Here is a 17480-nt window from a genome sequence, read left to right as displayed (position 1 = left end):
TCAAGACAAACTTTGAACTTTATTTGTAGTAGTTATTTGAGACTTAACTAGAACTAGTACATAAAACTCCACTCTCAGCTTTATTAAATGCTTGCTTTTTACTCCATAGTTTCAGTGAGGTCATTTTATTATAAATTTTTCAGAACAGATGTCATATAACAGTTAAACATCAAGGTAAATGACAAATTTTCAGTAACTTTTTTATAATAATAGAGTTTAAATAAGTTAATTCTTGTTAAGATTAATTCTTGTTTAGTCTCAGTAATGTTAACTTTAACTTCTTTTAAGTATATTTTTGTTATGTTTTACTGAAGTTAATTTTTAGTGACATTAATTTTAAATTTCATTGAAGTATACCTGTTTAAATGATAAGATATAATTTCTTTGCTATACAAGTGAATAACATAAAGCCTAAATGAATTTTGTCAACATTTGCTAATTTAAATTATGAGATACAACTATTTTATTATAGAAATAAGAACAACTTTTGCTATTTTATTTTTATAAGTAGTAATGAAGAATGAGTAAAAATTTCATATTATGACTGCTATCAGTTCTGATCTGTTTAATGCTTTGTTTTACTACTATTTAGCTAAAGAAAAAATGCCAAAGCTAGCTGATTTACAAACCTTCACATATTGTTGTATAGCTATTTATAAGACATATATTATTTTTCTCACTACTATTACTAAGAGGTTTTTAAAATATATTAAAGAGGATTTTAAAATATATTAAAGAGTTAAAGCCTGGACCCTGGCCAAGTCCTAGCCTTAACTAGTAGAGAAATAAACCAATAAAACCAAGTGTTTTCTACATCAAAACTATACTCAAATCATTCTGACTTGCCAAATTTGGACCTAAAATGGCTAAACCTCTTTTTAAAGTGAACTTGGAGGGCTTACCCTCCAAGCCCTAACTTTAAAAATGAAGCTTGCCAATTACTACAGAGTCTAAGTAATAGTACAATATTTAAGAAATTGATAGTGTATTATTTTAAATCACTATTTAATCACTATTTACCATGTTCTATTTCTCATGGGCTGCTAACTGTATATATTATGTGATTTATTTTTTACTTAGTATAAGTTAATTGTTTTTACTTTTATGTTTATTGTTTTACTTTTATATTGCCTTCATAATAAGAAACACACATGCTATTAAAAAACAAAAAAATTAAGGGGGAATATAGCTCCTCCAGAACTTTATACTAATATTTACACAAAAAAAAAATTAAAGCAAATCCAATCAAATGAAATTTGACACCTTTACCTCCTGAAGCACCCTTGGAGCCCCAAGAATTAGAGCCCCTGGGTTCTGTGAAAATTGATTTTTTGTGTTAATTTTAAATACATGGAAAAAATCAGTCTAAAACTTTAAAAATGTTTCTCCCTATCACCTTGTGTATAAGAATCAAACCTTTTGGTGCAATTACACTTCTTGCAATCTTTCTAAATCCAGTAATGTCCCCCCTGCAGCTGCCATCAGGAAAGTTTTTAGTTTATAAAGATCAAGCCTGAGCCTTTAGTGGCTAAGGTTTTTAGCTAAAAGATTCTTTTTAAGACGGGTATATACGTGATGATTTACGTAATAATTGTATTAATTGTGATATCTTGCTTGTTTCAATGTGTGCAGAGATTAATTAATAAGGCCATTAAAGGAGTGGTTTTGGTTGAAAAGAGAAGAGGGAGATACGGGGACACACAAGACAGATGATGGACTTTGGACCTGGTTAGCATAAGAAATTTGATCATCAGCATGCCTTGGCAAGAACAGACAGAACTTTGAGGAATAAATCAAGACTAACTGAAGATTAAATCATGACCTACTGGAAAAGAAAAGTACATCAAGTCTTCTGCAAGTAAGAGATGCTGTAAAATGTATAAGTTTGTTTATGTCATTATTAACCCAATCATTGTGGTAAAAAATTACTAGCCTTCCTAGATTAGTTTATAAGCATATGTAGTTCACAATCAGTTTGGATTCTGACCAGCTTTCAGTCTCCCCATCTCTCTCTCTCCATTGCCAATAAGCAATTTTGGGGGCAGTGGGAAAACAAAGCAAGGAAGTAATTCATGGAAGACTGGGAAGTTGCAAGAGGCTGTGATGCTCTAATTGTGGTTCCTCAGGGAGGGAGCTGTGTTGCCTAGTTGAGAAATGGTCAATCTAATGCAGCTATGCTTGTCCATTAGTGATTAGTGTAGGCCATAAACTTTTGGAGGCTTTGTTTTTCTAATTTGATTTTTGCCCATCTCCTGAAGTAGGCAATGTTCAGATTTTTTTGCTAGTTCTTGCTGTAATGGACGTTCATTTTAGTAGGATTGCAGTGTGATTTTGGGTGGAAAAAAGGATTAGCAGTTACCTGTTCCACCTGCTGCTCAGAGTTAGTCCAGTGCATGCAAGGAGGGAGGGTGTAGAGGAAGTGCTCTGAACAGCTGGCAGGGACTGGGTGTCCTCTGACTCAAGTACCAGCTCTGCCTTTTGACATCCACAGAAAGGTCAGTGCTGCATTATGTTCCCTATCTAGAAACCAAAGATTTTAGATACTCATGAAAAGTGTCATAGGATTACCTGTTATTCATGGAAATGCAAATCCAATTTAGCCTATAATACACACAGAAATCAAAGAATGGCAATTCTTCAGTTTCAAGCTGTGTTTGGTCAAGACATATTTCTTCTGTCATTGATTTCTTGGTCATTGGAAATAGATGTGCTAACTAGTATTTCTTTTTGATACCTGGCTTTGGCCCTATCTTTCTGGGTAAGGTTCCTGTGCAGTTCATGACTCTGCTTAGGAAAAAACCCTGGAGGCTGACTATTGACAGGCATGCACACCCAACACCTTCTAAACCAGTGTGAAAATTAATCATATATGATAGCTTGATAGTGCTGTACTAGCATGAATAATTTCATACCATCTCTGACTTTGCACTATAAAAATATTTGTTGTATAATAATATTTAATTTACTTCAGTAATTCTTCAGAGGATGTTGGGAGAAAGAGTTTATTTGGATTTGAGAAGCACTAGTGTTAGATCAAGGTTTCTGGCAATAAACTGTTGCAGGATAACTGGTGTTCCCTGAAATGAAGAAATTGGCTCTAGAACAGAGCTTGGGTTACAATTATGATATTAATTTACAGAATTAAAAGGTGTTAAGTCATTGTTTTCCTTTTTGTTTTCCCAGAAATAGTTACTTACTTTTTCATCTTTACTGCATGTATCTTTCTTGTTCTTCTGCATGTTTTTTTCTAAGTCAGGCATTCCTGCATTTCTTTTGGTATCTTTCGTTGAGGACAGAAATTGAAGTCACCTGGGGGCACTTAGGGAGCCTGATGCCTCAGTTCTGGAAATAGAAAAGATTTAAAGTCCTGTCAGTACCCCATTATTTATAACCAAAATCTACGAGGGGAGTATTCCCTGTGCAAACACACACAGAAGCTTCAGAATGCAAACCTGAAGAGAAATAGAAGTACAAGATTCAAAGTAGCTAAACTGAGCCCTGTGGAGATTGCTCTGACATTCTGTTTGTCTCATTTTGCTATAAATTTATTTATTCAGAACTATCTGATGCTCATAAAAGGTCCCTTCTCAGCATGGTTTATTTTGTCACTGCAATTTACTTTGCAATTTATTGTGGCATAATCTGTGTGCTTTGTATTACTGTTATATGTTAGCTGGAGGAAAGAGGGGACTTTTCTTTGAATGTACTTAGGTTGACACAGGTAATAGTAATGTTGCAGTTTTCTATATTAGAATCTTATATTTCTTCCCCTTACCATTTTATATGAAAGCACCACAGCCTTTAAATGTATTTTTCATGGCATTGCTCCATGGGTACAGTGAGGTGCTGTGCTAGAAGATGTAAAAAGGAGCTTGATGGAGATGTGCCTTTTCCCTCTGCAGACTAGAATATCACAGGGTACCAGTGCTTTGAGGCATGGGTCTGGGGAACCCTGTGAGCCTGCCTGTGAAGGCTGTGGGAGGACTGACAGGGGTGCTGTACCCTGGGTTTGAGCTGTTTTGTAGAGCAGTCTTTCAAATAGCATATACTTATCCAGGGAGATGGCTTAACCTGCTAAAAGTCACAGAAGTAATCTGTGACAGAGCAAGTACTTCCACTCGTGTCTCTCTGGTACTGTGCTTATCCTGGTTTCACTTCTAAAGATGCTTCTTCGCTCCTTTTCTGTGCAGGGATAGGCTGACATGCATATTTCTTCTGATATACTAGTGACTGCACCAAGTGATTGTCCTTCAATTATGACAATACATAAGTACAGCTAAAGCAGAGGGAATTTTTTGTGTTCAGTCAGATCTTGATGGATTAGAGGTGTTTTGGTTTTCTTTTAATTACTTTGCACCATGTGTATGCAAAATATAAAAGACAACGTGTGTTGACTATATAGAAAATAATACTTTTCTGTAATCTTTGGAACTATTACATTCAGGGCACTGAAATTATTTCCACAACAGCTTTTAAGAACAATTTGGATTATACTCTACAGTGCATGAAAGTGAGTTGAAGAGTTTTGTTTAGCAATAGGCAGAGATGGCTGTGGATTATTCCTCTACTGAGGAATTAGCTTGGCTTTTGCAGCCTTGCAGCTTCAGCATGGCTCTGCCAATGTGTATGTGGTCACTGACACCTTGTGTTGATCCTGTCCTGCACTGGCTGTCAGTGGGGCCATGTGCTGTGAAATAGGTTGTATAAGGTTAAGAGATGTCCCTGGGGCCCTGCAATGAGCCACACAGCAAACTTGTGTTGATTTGTCATCTGTGTACAATTTCAACCCAGGTGAGAGATAATGTCCCTCAAGGAAAGGCCACATTAACTCACTGTACTGCTCCACTCTCCCTCGTGTGCTGCACAGGGCTCATCACTTAGCCATGCACTCTATTCCTAAAACACAGGTTCAAAGCACTCAAATAATGCACATGCCGTAACTCTTGGCAGACTGTTGGCTTGCCCAGGTGTTTATGGGCTCGCCTCAGCCCCCCACCTACATTCAGAATACAGAGCAGCCATTTTGTCTTTAGAGCCCCTCAAACTGTACTCCCTTAAAAGAAAAATCCTGCTGGTATTCTTTTTGCTAGGAATTTTGTTCTTTCTTTCCTTATGCTTTTTTGTCAAACTGCAATATGGTGTCATGCTGACTAAAAGTCTCTATTGGCTCAGTGTCTCTGGGAAGTGCTACTACTAACAGCCCTGCATATCTGTAAAAACAGTGTGATAAAGAGTTTGGAGGTGGTAGCCTGAACTGTGCTTTTCTCTGTTGCGGGGATGAACGGAGGCTTTGTCTCTGGTTCAAGTGCTGACAGCTTAGCATCACACCCAATCCTGTATTTGCTTAATAAAGGACAAGAAAACTGACACAGGAGAAAATCCTGCAGAAATTCAAGATGACTTCAAAGTTGCTCTCTAGAAAGCTGTGAGGTACATTGTCAAAGTTATTAGGCAAAAAAAGAAAAAAAATAATCCTAGCTGTTTTTATTTACGGCTGGCTTAGCTGGAGGGCCAGGGTGAGCGGCTTAGCACAGTGGCTGCGAGTCACAGCAAGCTGGGGAGCTGGGTGGCCTTCCCCACAGCTCAAAGCAGCAACTCAAATCCTTAACAAAAGGCACTGATCTCTCCGTTAGCAGATAGCAGAGGAGGACTAAAATAAGCCCATGTGCTTATTGAGTTCTCCTGACACGATGGACTCGGGAGGCAGCTTGGAGTATATGGTGTTGTTGGGGGAATACATTCAGTCCCCATCCATTCATCCTCACTCTGGGTTATCAGGAGGATAAGCTTTAAAGTTCTCAGGAGCCTATGCGTGAAGTTAAGAGGAACGAATGCGTTGTCAGGGGTACACGTGTGAAGCGCGCACTGCCGCGGCAGTGGACATTGCGAGCGGAGCCAGGAGCCGCCCTGTCGCCGGCCGTGAGCTCCCTGCGGGCCGTGGCAGCGCCGGAGCGGTCGGGGAGCGCTCACGCTCCGCCGGAGGCTGCCGGCACGTCCCGAGACCTTCCCAAGCCTCAGCCCCGAAGGAGCCCTTTCCCTCCCGAACCGCCCGTCGCGGCGGGACGCTCGGGCGGTGGCAAAACGGGCGGCCCCGTGGGCGCCGCCTAACCCGCCGAGTTTGGCGAAGGGAGCTCGCTGGGCTCCGCTCCGCGGGACCAGCCGGCCCCGCTCCCGCTCTCCCCGGCCCCAGGCTCTCCCGCAGCCGCGCCGTCGGGGCAGCGGCAGGCGCGGGGCGCGCAGCCCGCCCGCCCCTACCTGCTCGTCGGGGAGCTCCGGAGCGGCCGCCGGACGGGCTCTGCGAGTCGCGGCGGCTCTGTCCAAGGTACCGCCGCCTCCTCCGCGGCCAGGTCCTCTCTGGGTGGGGGCGTGCGGAGGGCGGCTCAACTCCGCCGCCGCTGGCTCCTCCCCGCCCCGCCCGGCCCGGCCCGGCCCGTCCCTGCCCTGCCCCACCGCCCCTCCCGCTGCGCGCAACAGGCGCTGCTGCCCGTCCGCTGTGCCCTGCGGCTGCTGCGCCCAGTGCCGACCGTGTCCCCCGAGGGCAGGCGGGGACAGCCGGGCTCGCCGGAGCTCTTACGGCCGTCGGGGTCAGCCTCGGCAGCGGCAAGGGCGGCCCCGAGGGGCTGCTGTGCTCGCAGACCCGCGTTGCCGCAGGGATTGTCGCCAGTGTCTAGAAGTGTCGCCGTGGGGCATCTGCGGCTCCTGAAAGCTCGGTGGCCGAACGGGCGAGCGGCGCTGCCGGTGGCTGCCGGCACCACGGCCAGGAGGGGTGGGAGCCGCGACGGGGCGGCAGCGGTCCGGGGAGGGGCCCGGGTTCTGCAGACGCTGCCTTGGGGCCGGCAGCAGCAGCGGCCCGGGACGGCAGCCTGGGAGAGGCTCCGCTTTTGCCGCTTATCACAAGGAAGCGGCTGCGGTTTAGGGAAGCAGGTGGCCACTGCTCTTTCGCCGAACCCCCGTGCCAAAGCGCCATCCCGCTGTCTTCATGAGTTTTGCGCCGCCTGAGCAGCGACTCGACCGCCCCGGCGGGAGTTGCGGAGCCGCGCGTCCCGCTCAGCTCGGCGGAACCGAGCCGCCGCTGCTCCGCGGCGCCCCGATCCCCAGGGACGGGTGGCAGCCCTTTAATAGGTGCCGCTTGTAAATGTCTTTTCACCCCTCTTGCGATTATCAATAATTATTTTTGTTTCCTCTTGGGTTAAGAATTAAAATAAACGATTTTATTTTATATTAAGAGAAATGTATAGGGCGAATTATGCAGTCTTGTTCCCTTGTGAATGGATCGAAGGTTTCCACTCTTTGCAAATGTTTGAATTAAGCGTTTCACCCATCTTTTGTTTTTGTTTAATCCCTGTCGAGTCACTGAGGTGAGTGCTTTTTAATTCGGGCAGCATTTAGCACTGAGAAAGGCACCTTCCAGTATTGTACCTCTAACTGCTGGTGACGTAATTTTTGAAATATTAGAAAATTGAAATTCATTATTGTGGGGAATTAAAATTGAATTCACATGAGAATTCAAGGAGCTGTTTTTAAACAAGCAGTAGCAGGGTTGCAGTGTGATGTTGTTCGCTCAGATCCGTTATGTTGTGAAGAATGAATGAGAACATTTTGTACTGGGGTTTTCTCCTGTGCCATTTTGGTAGCAAGTGAGAATTATGCTCTAGGAAATTGTTACTTTAGGGGTTACACTGAGCACAACCAGCTCCCTCCCTCAAGGAGCCCTCAAAAACAAAACAAAAGACAATCAATCCCCTTCAATTCTGTTTATTCAGATCATATTATTCTTGTAACTTGGACTTCAACATAATACAGCATATTGCACTTACCGGAGAGCAGCACAAGAGAGAAAAAAAAGGTACAATACTTCAGTTTATTCCCAGGGAAGAATGAAATGAGACAGCTGTTGCTCTTCTTAAATATAGGAAACAAACGGAAAGTCTGAGTATATGTACACGAGATTTACTAAGTCCCTGAATACACAATTTGAAATTTTACACATACTTTTTTGCTTTTCTTGTAATTTTTACAGAGATATACAGTATGTCACACACAGTTTCAGTTTGAGAACACTGCACAATTATACCCCAGCTATAAAGCTGTTGGGTTTTTTGTTTTCTTTTTGGCATTTTTTTTGAACGATCCCCTCAGATTCTGCTAATGATTACTCCAATAATTTTTTCAGTATTATCTCCCATTTCCTACCCCCTCCACTTTGCTGAGGGAAATACCGATTCAAAGTAATTCTAGAAGAAAGCCATTACATCATGACAAAGGTTAAACTGTAGATATTGCACGTCAGTACAGAAACATAATGCAGTAACATTTTCCTCCCCCTGCTTTGCCTCTCTCCCACAGGTCTCTCCTTGCTCCTGGGTCTGGGCCTCATGGGGGAACCTAACTGTACTCATAGTCAGATGAGTCCTCCTCAGACACCCCTTTCAGGTCTCTGTGGTAAGAGCCCATGGCGTTCTCATCCATCTCGCCCGCTGGCTGGAGGCTTTTGCCCATGCCTTTGCGCTCCTCCATTTTGATGGTGTCATAGAGTCCCTTAGGTCCTTCTTCAAGGAGGATGTTCCTCTCCGAGTGAGAAGGTTTCATTTGGCAGACATTTTTGAGGAAGAGAAGGACAGGGGCATAAAGCACGTTGGCAAGCCCCATGCCCAGGTTGAGCTGCGCAAAGCCCATGGTGTGCACAATCTGGCCGGCCACGATGGGCCCCAGGGCATATGCCACACAGTAGGAGATGTCTGCAATGGCATAGACACTGCCATAGACAGAGACGTGTCGCACGTCCACCAGGAAAGCCAGGGTGGGCAGCAGGGCTGTGTCCACCAGGGCGATGCCGAAGCAGATGCCACAGAGGGGAATGATGACCTGCCCGAAATTCCTGCAGGCGGGCACCAGGCAGGAGCTGGCACCGATGATGGCCATGCCCAGGGCCCCGTAAAACCACTGCAGGTGTGGGTACGCAGCAGCCAGCTGGACGGTGACGTAGACACCCAGCACGTGGGGGAAGAAGGCGGGCAGCCAGGTGAGGCCCACCTCCCACTCGCTGGCCCCCATGGAATCCTTCATCCAGTTGGCGATGGTGGGCTCCAGGAAGGCCAGGGGGATGTTGCAGGTGGCCAGGGCCCCTGCCACCACGGCAATGTAGGGGTCAATCATGAGGCGGTGTATGGGGGTGCCCACAGGCATGTTGGCCCGTGCCCCGGTGCCACCGGGCGGCGCCAGGACCAGCAGCATCAGCCCGTCGAGGAGGCAGACGCAGGCCAGCACCAGGAAGGGCACCCGCTTGCCTGCGAACTCGTAGAGGACGCCGCCGAAGGGGGGGGCGGCCAGGCTGCCGAAGGAGATGCAGGCCAGCGCCGTGCCCAGGGCGCGGCTCCGCGCCGGCTCCTCGGCGTAGCGGTCAGCGATGAGGGCGATGCCGGCCGTGTCTGCAAAGGCAGAGCCCAGCCCCTGCAGACTGCGCGCCACGAACAGCGTCGCGTAGTTCTCGGCGAAGGCGAAGGTGGCGGTGGAGAGGAACAGGACGGCCAGCCCGGCCAGCAGCGGTGCCTCGTAGCCCACGCGGTCGATGAGGGTGCCGCTGAGGGGATTCACCAGTAGCTGCAGCATGGCTTTGGAGGCGAACAGCACCCCGATCTGCACGTCCTCGTTGGTCCCCGTGGCCGGCGGGTACCGCGCAGGCAGAAGGCTCCGGTTGCCGCCGCCGCTCCCGTTGCCCCCCGCGGGCGCGGACGGGCCGGCGGTGCCCCCGCCGCCGCGCATAGCCGCGATGTAGTCGGGGATGATGGGCACGATAACCATGTAGAGCATGTTGTCCAGCAGCAGCGCCACGCACACCACCATCAGCAGCAGCCGCCGCTGCCGCCGTGCCTCCCCCATGGCGGTGCCCAGCCGCCGCCGCCGCTCGCCCACCGCCTCCGAGAGCCGCTCCACGGCGGCCCGAGCCCGGCCCGCGCCCCCCGCCTCCGACATCGCCCTCAGCGCAGCCGCCGCCCCGCCGCCCGCATGGGGCACGGCGGGGGCGGCCCCGCCGCCTCGGCCGCCCGAGCCGCCGCCGCTCACCTCCGGGCGGCTGCCGTCAGCCCGCGCCGCCGCTGCCAGGCGGCTCCGAGGGGCCGGTCCTCCATCACCACACTAATAAGCGCCGCGCACGGAAACCCCACCCGCCAGCGCGCCGGCCCCGCCGCTCGCTCGCCCGCGCGCCCGCCCGCACTCCGCGCCCCGCCCCGCCCCGCCCGCTGCACCGCGCCGGGGACGGCAGCCCTGCCCGCCGCGGTAAGGGGGCTGCGGGGCGGGGGTGCCGCCGGGGCTCTCCGCCCCGGGGGTGTGCCTGGGGGGGCGGTGGGGATGCGGCACCGCCCCCGAGGCGGTGGCTCGACGGCGCGGCCGGCCCCGGACGCCCGGGCATCCCTGGTAGCGAGCCCGGCTCCCCGGCAGCCTCCCGGAGCTCTCCGTTGCTTCCCCCTGGGCCGGGCGACGTGCGCCCGCCGGTGCTGCGGGCAGCGGTCCCGTGTCCTCTCAGCCCTGCGTCCCCGCTGCCTCGGCGGCGCCCGGCTCGCCTGCGGATGCCGGCGATTGCGGACTCTGCCGCTGCGCTGCCGCCGTCTAACCCGAGAGCTGCTCGGGGCTGTTCTCCAACACGCGGCGCGGGTCCGCCCTCGACGGCAGGGTGTAGGGGCGCTCGGGGAGACTTGAGCTAATGGAAACGGGGCTGGCAGGGCCGGCCTGAGCCCCCCACCTCAGGGCGGGCGTGAGACCACGGAAGCTTCATTGGAAATCAGAGAGCAATACAATAACTGTCTTCCTGCGTGCGAGCGTGTTTCTGACACTCGGACAAACGCCAGGCAAATAATCCTCATGTGCTATTGTGTTACACACTGCCCGCATTTTGCCGGGTCAGTGCGGCAGCTGGAAGAGCTGCGGGGCAAGGGGCCTAACCTGATGCAGAGGCTTTGGTATTGAGAAGTACTCCTCAGCACAAAGCAGCACATCTGTACTCCCGTAGCAGAAAGGACATGTGGGCTGATCCAAGGCGGATCTCTGCCGAAGGCTGTATGAACTAATCCCATCTCTCAGTTGAGCGGTTCCTGAGTGGATGTGGAATTTGGGCAACTTCATTTGCTTGCGTAGCCGGGCTTCCACAGCTGAAAGGGATATGATTTATCTGTCAGTTGCTGTATCTTGCTCTGTTGCGGGAAAACACTCTAGATGGCCAGAAACACTTAAAGATAGATCCCTGCATGGAGTAGCGTACAGATCCAATTGTGCTTACACAGAAGTGGAACCTTAGAGAATATTTAAAATAACAATAGTTCTAGACATCCATATTGTCATTGTTACCGTTGTCACTATAAAACTGCAGAAAGGAACCACTGACAATCAGGATAAAGCTCTTGACCTGGGACTCTAAATAAGCTATTATCTTAAATGCTTGAAAAGGTAATTTCAGGGTAAAGAAGGAAAGTGTCTGAAGGAATAGAAGAGTCTAACTGGAAGGGTACTGAGCTAAAAGCCAAGGCTGCTGCCCTTTGCTGCACGGAGTCAAGTCAATTGTCACCTGTGAGACTGATTTAGTTGGGAAAAAATCAAACTAAACACGACAAAGGCCATCCTCCTCTGATTCCTCAAACAGACCCTGGGGTAGCTTCTTGAGAACATGTTTCTGCACAGGACTGTGAGCATGGAAGGGGCAGCTTCCCAGAGGATGAGGAAATGGCTGAAGGATGCACCTCCTGTTTGGGATGGATATCACGTTGCGGTAGGCGGTAATGGGTTGGGGGCAGATATGACTTTGGATCGTTGCTGTGCTGCAGTCAGGAGTATTGGAATCTTGGCTCTCACTTGATGAGGCACTTTATTTGATTAAAGTTTCCCTTTTAATCAGAGATATGGTCATTTCCCGTCTCTAAAATGGAATCTGGCTCTGGGGGTCATGTCTGGATAATAAAAGGACTGGTTCTCTTGTCTCATGGGAGTTGATATCGAATTTATTACCATCAAGAGAAAGCAGAATTATACTTGTAAAATGTTGCATAATAAATTTAGCTTCCTTAGTAAATCAAATCAGCGGATACCCTTATCTGCAAGAGATGCGTCATCGCTACGTGAGCTTCTTTGACTAGACAGAACTAATGGGGAGAAAATGTACCTTCAAGTGTGGTCAAAGTTGATGGACCCACAGTAAATTAAAGTTAAAAACGTCTCCCTGGTGTTTGGCTTAGAAATTTATAATTATATTTGGGAAGGGACTTTAAGGTGAAATGAGAGATGACTTTTAAAATTGTGTGCTTTTATCCCAAAGCCCAGAAATGTGACAATTATTTAGTTTGAGAGGAGGAATGTGGAGGAGGTGATGTACTTCATTTGTCCTCCAGTGCAGAACAGACAGGTTTGGAAAGCCACCGTAATATCAAGGAGATAGAGAGAAGATTTTGGATCTGTGTAAAGAACAGGGATGACTGCACCAGGACTTCTACCACTTTCTTTGTTCTAGAGGCTGTAGATGAAGGAAAAATAGCTCAGGATGACTGTTTGGGAATAAAAAGGAATTTAATATTGAATCTAAAAGAGCCCATGGCTCAGGAAGAGAAATAATACTTAGGATCTTAAAGATTTCAGAAAAAAATCCTAGAAAATATATAACATATATGAGTATACAAACCTTTATATCTGATATGGTACCAGTTTAAATTGAATGTAAGGGTAAAGTGGTGTTTAGTACGACCAGTTGATCATATTTCTAACACTCAGCTTAAAAAGGAGACCTACCTACATTTGGAATTTTGGAAAAATGAGAGAGGTTTCTCTCCAAACATCAAAATAAATATATAAATATTAAAACAGATAAAATTATTTGTGTACTGTCTGCTCTTGCTTGTCCTGCTACCTACTGAATTGATAGTCCTTGTGCTTTGAAATGACAGTTGCTTTGGATGCTGTATCACGGCAATTTTACAGAGAGAGAGAAGCAACAACTGTTGGGATGCACTCTGCTGTCAGGAATGGAACTGAGTTAATTGTGCATCCTTAGGAGCCTTTCTTTCAAAGGAGAAAAAGTTTTTGCTATGAGGTGTCCAAACAATGAGTCAGAGAGTTAAGAGTCCTCCAGGTCTGCAAAATATTAATACTCCTAATAGCCTGAGTACTTAATGTCTGCAGTGGAGAGCTTGCCCTCTTCAGGATATGGCAATACTTTTTAGCACTTAGGACTGAACTAATTATGTGTTTCTTTTTTGATTACAGGACCTGCTAATCTGATTCTGCCAAATAGGAGAGGCTCACCTACTTTGACAAGTATGTGACAATCTTCAGAAGTGTGATAGAAGAAAATGGAAGAGATAGAAGGTAAGGGCCATTTTCAACAACTTAATTTCAAATGCATTTTTGTGCAGAAAATGATCAGGCTGTAAAATGGCAGCCAATAAGTTCTTGTCATGAATGTAATTATCGAGAAAACAGCAGGTATTTTGCATGATCCATTAACATACTCCTGTATGTCAGTAGTAGCTGAGGTTCCTGCTCTTCCTGTTGAGCTCTAAAACCTTTGTTGCCAAGGCAGATGGACACACAGTACAGACAGAAGCACATGAGGCACACAGAGGAGCTTTGGAGAGCAGAGGAAAGAGGGAGTCCTGCCAGTGGCTGGTGGTGCCATGAGGTGGCACTGGGCAAGGGCATGCCAGGCAGGGCTTGGTGCCCCTGGTCCTGCTTTGGATTCCTGCTGGGCTCGTTGGCAGTTCTGGCTTAGCCCCTCCAACCATTGGTACTTTTGTGGTTAGCAGGATTAGCCACCAGGCACAGCCTTCTGAAGGGACCATGTGTCTTGTAACTGTCAAAAGTTCTTGTGTGGTAGAGGTGAAATGTGGGATGGAGGCTGTACATGAAAGTGTGCCCTTCCACTTCTGTAAAAGCTTTGTTCAATTGGAAAACTGCTTTTTATGAATGGTTGTCATACTTTGAGGAGTGGTAAAATGATCAGGGTGGGTTTTTAAAATTAATGTTACACCCGTACTTCATGCTGCTTCACTCTTTGGAAATAGTGCTTAGAGAGAAAGGGAAAATAGCTGAAGATAAGAAAATAAGAGAAAAAGCAATTCAAGGATTTGTGTCTAAACTTATGTCAGTTCTAGAAATAGTTGATACTCTTGATAGTTGTAATAGACAGTTCTTCATTTAGAATTAAAAGAAAGTTAGTAAATGATGGTGTATCTTTCAACTCTAAAAATACAGGGTGTTCTCTATGACAAAGTAATTTTTGAACATGTAAATAGCTCAGTGAATGGGATTTCCACTTTCCCTCTTAGAGAATACTTATCTGTCCAAGAAAATTCCTGATGTTCAGTCTGAAATTTCTTTTTCTGTTTTGTTCCTGCTAAGTCTATGTCTAACATGTGCATCACCTCAAACCACTTTTTTCTCTTCTTTATATCCTTCAAACATTTACTGTGTTATTTCCGGACTACACGAGGATGACAAGTGGTGTTGGTCTTTGAGATGCAAGAAGCAGCTATAAAATCTGGGAAATCCCAATGACTGCTTCTCTTCCTAGTTCTTGTTCACCACTTTTATCCTGTCATGTCCTTCTCTGGTCTTTTGTGGAAGGCTGTCAAAATGTTCTCCAACCAACCACAAAAGTACATTTTCCCCCCAAAGTTATCCTGGTTTTCATCTTTTCAGTTGTAAACATACAGAACCTATCCTTGCTCCAAGATTCCTCAAGTTCATTTCTGATCCAATTTTATAGGCAACAGGAGCTGAAAGAATGTTTGAATGCTCCTGATTCTTATCCTTCTCCCCTAGCTACTCATTTCTGCTCAACTTTTGGGGCTTTGCTGCTGTCCAAATCAAATTCCTCATTGCTTAACAGCCTTTCAGAACTGTGATAGCAGGAAACACATCTTCCACATGCTCACAAATAGTTTCTTGAGCTTTAAAAGTGGTGTCAGATTGGCAATTTGATTTGCTGAATGTTCAAATGTGCATTTCCATCATGCTGGACATTCTCCTCATACTGACTACAGAAGAAAGATATATCAAAAAACCTGTCAGATATTTTGGATTGGTAATCTGCAAAGACATTCATTTGTCCAAAGCAGAATGAATTGAATGTGAATGTTTTACTTAAATGGGGAGGCAAATATCTTGGGAAATAATTAAATATACGTTTGAAAGACATATTGTAAGTGACATATCCTGGGATACAAGTCAGCTTATATCTTCTAACTATTTAAGTAAAATTTCACTGTCAGGAAAAGCTCAGGCATCTGGCAATTTTTTACTGCCTTTCTACAAAATTATTGTGAAGGAGAAAATTCTAAGTATGAACTAGGCATTGGTGTAAGGAGACAAACAACGTAACGTTGTAGTGGGTCCTACTTTCCCATGTGACCTAAGCAAATCAGAAAAAATAAACCTGGATAATTACTCATGTACATCTAATGCATCTAAATATCTAAACTGTAGCTATTTACTCATCTCCATATACTGTATGTTAGGTTTGTCTGTGGCAGTGTTTGCCACCAGACTTGCCCATATGCACTATTTAGTTCATAAGAAGTTATATTTCTGTAGTTTTTATCCTGTGCCTTAACATTTTGAATAGCTGTGGCATTTCAAAGCATTGAAAAGTGCTTGTAAAGAAGTGAAAATAATGCTCCTTTCTACAGCATAGATAAAGCTAGTGGAGACTGAAGCCACCTTGAAGGTCCTTATAGGTGTGTGGGATTAGTATTCACACAAATTTAGGAAGGGAAATCAGGGGTGCATCATGCTTTCCACCTCAGGAGGTTACAAGACTGATTCTTAGCCTGCTAGCCTGAGGCTGGTCTTGGGATGGCAGGAGTCACTGGTGTCACTGTGAAGCTGCAGTTGGAGTGAAGGCTTGGAACTGGTTGTCAGTAGAGGCATTAGTGATTTTGTGGTGCTTTTTTTCACTGGAATTATCTGCTGAAGTCTCTGTTTCCACTGCAGCTTCAGAGCAGAGTATAGTCCATATGTGGCCTTTGTCAGCTGGGGGCTCGTCTTTGCAAGGTACAAAGGGCAGTGACTCCTGCTGGTGCTTTAAGATCTATCAAAGCAGCCTTTGGTATTTTTGAATAAAGTTGAATAATAGTCTGTACTTAATGACACATTAGGCTTTTTTTTCCCTTCTTTTTATTGATGAACCATCTGAAGGTACTGGTATGCAGGCGCACAGTTTGTGGAAATGGGCTACAGCTGTGAGAAGCAGGTGAGCAGCATTGACAGCAATGAGCCACGGGGTGCCCAGGGGCACTGGCCAACCACCAAAGGGAACAGAGGGCACACAGGTGCAGTGCATCAACAGGAGGGGATAAAAGGTTGGGCTAAAGGACAAGAAGGGCAGATGCTTGCAGCCTTCTGAAGAGGAATAGTGTTACTCTGTATGGGCAGATGCCTGAAGCTTTCTGCTGTGATAAGGTGTTACTGTGTATGGGTGTATCCCTAAAGCCTTCTGAAATTGTATGGTGACACTCTGTGTATGGTGGCTGTCTCAGCTGTGGTGTGTGTTGAGACACTAGTACAGTTGTCTCTAGTTTTGTTTGAAGATATTGTAAGTTGCTCTTAGCATGAAGGTTGTTCTCAGACAAGTTGCTGCAAGAATGAGGTGCCTAACATTAGAAATCTGGACTGCACTGACTGGCTCTCAGGGGTGGAATACCTCCTGTTGCTCCCCTGCTTGGGCTGGAAGCACATGGAATCAGTGTTAGTGTCTCAACCTGAGCATGTCTGTGCTCCCCAAACTGTGTTTTGCATCATAAAGAGTAGATCATAAGTGGAATAAACTTCATAAAAATTGGTGAGATTTGACAGCACATCTAATAAGTTTGTGTTTAGAAATTGGACTGAGAGCTCTCTGGAGGATGTGAAAATCCAAGGAGATGAAGTCTATTTACTACTAACCTAGTAGTAGTAGTAGTTAGGCAGGACCAACTGGGTAGCAGGAGGAGAAACAGTTACAGTTTACCTGGGATAAGCAGTTGAGAGAGCTCCTTTTCTGAGCCCTCCTGGAGGTGGGAAAATGCATGGGATTTGCTGTCAAAATGTGATGGGGCTGCTGGTATCCCAGTTGTAATCCCAAAGAATGCTTGGTTATGTAGGTTAGTTTCAGAAGCAGAATTTCAGTTTTCTTAAGCAGTTTGGCACAGTTGATGTGTGGGAGTTTTGTTTGGTTTTGTTTCCTTGGGGTTTTTTTTTGTCCCAGAAACATAAAATTATGGGGCAAGTTTTCTTTGACTTTCAGTTAGATGGTGGCACCTACAGATGTACTTAATTCTTTTTAAATGCACCCAATTGTTTTAGTTGTGAACATGGCAACAGAATGAAAAAGTTCTTTGGTTCCGTGGGGTATCCTATTTTTTTCCCAAAGCTTTACAAATTTTTATTGGTACTGTTGAGAACTCTGTTTTTCAACTTATACTATATAGGCATTACATATTCTGTGTATTTCATGACCTAAACTG

At 46.1% G+C, this 17480-nt stretch overlaps 2 protein-coding genes across 2 annotated transcripts in view; both read right to left on the bottom strand.

The window, feature by feature from the left end:
* CHAT (choline O-acetyltransferase) overlaps nucleotides 1–6365 on the bottom strand; it is a 38312-nt gene extending 31947 nt beyond the window's left edge. The window contains exons 1-2 of the mRNA XM_054637506.2: nucleotides 6256–6365; nucleotides 3198–3342 (exon numbers count right to left, since the gene is read on the bottom strand). Coding sequence (XP_054493481.2) covers nucleotides 3198–3260 — 63 coding nt within the window. The 5' untranslated portion in view covers nucleotides 3261–3342; nucleotides 6256–6365. The remainder of the gene's footprint in view (nucleotides 1–3197; nucleotides 3343–6255) is intronic.
* A 1374-nt stretch (nucleotides 6366–7739) lies between these two features.
* SLC18A3 (solute carrier family 18 member A3) lies at nucleotides 7740–10184 on the bottom strand. The gene has a single exon (XM_054637550.2). It carries the CDS (start codon nucleotides 9970–9972, stop codon nucleotides 8386–8388), a length of 1587 nt encoding a protein of 528 aa, XP_054493525.1. The 5' UTR covers nucleotides 9973–10184; the 3' UTR covers nucleotides 7740–8385.
* Between the last annotated feature and the right edge of the window lie 7296 nt (nucleotides 10185–17480).

This window comes from Agelaius phoeniceus, chromosome 9, assembly GCF_051311805.1.
Source record: "Agelaius phoeniceus isolate bAgePho1 chromosome 9, bAgePho1.hap1, whole genome shotgun sequence".
Taxonomy (NCBI): domain Eukaryota; kingdom Metazoa; phylum Chordata; class Aves; order Passeriformes; family Icteridae; genus Agelaius; species Agelaius phoeniceus.
The sequence above is the reverse complement of the archived record's forward strand: the minus strand, read 5'-3'. Positions and strand labels throughout refer to the sequence as shown.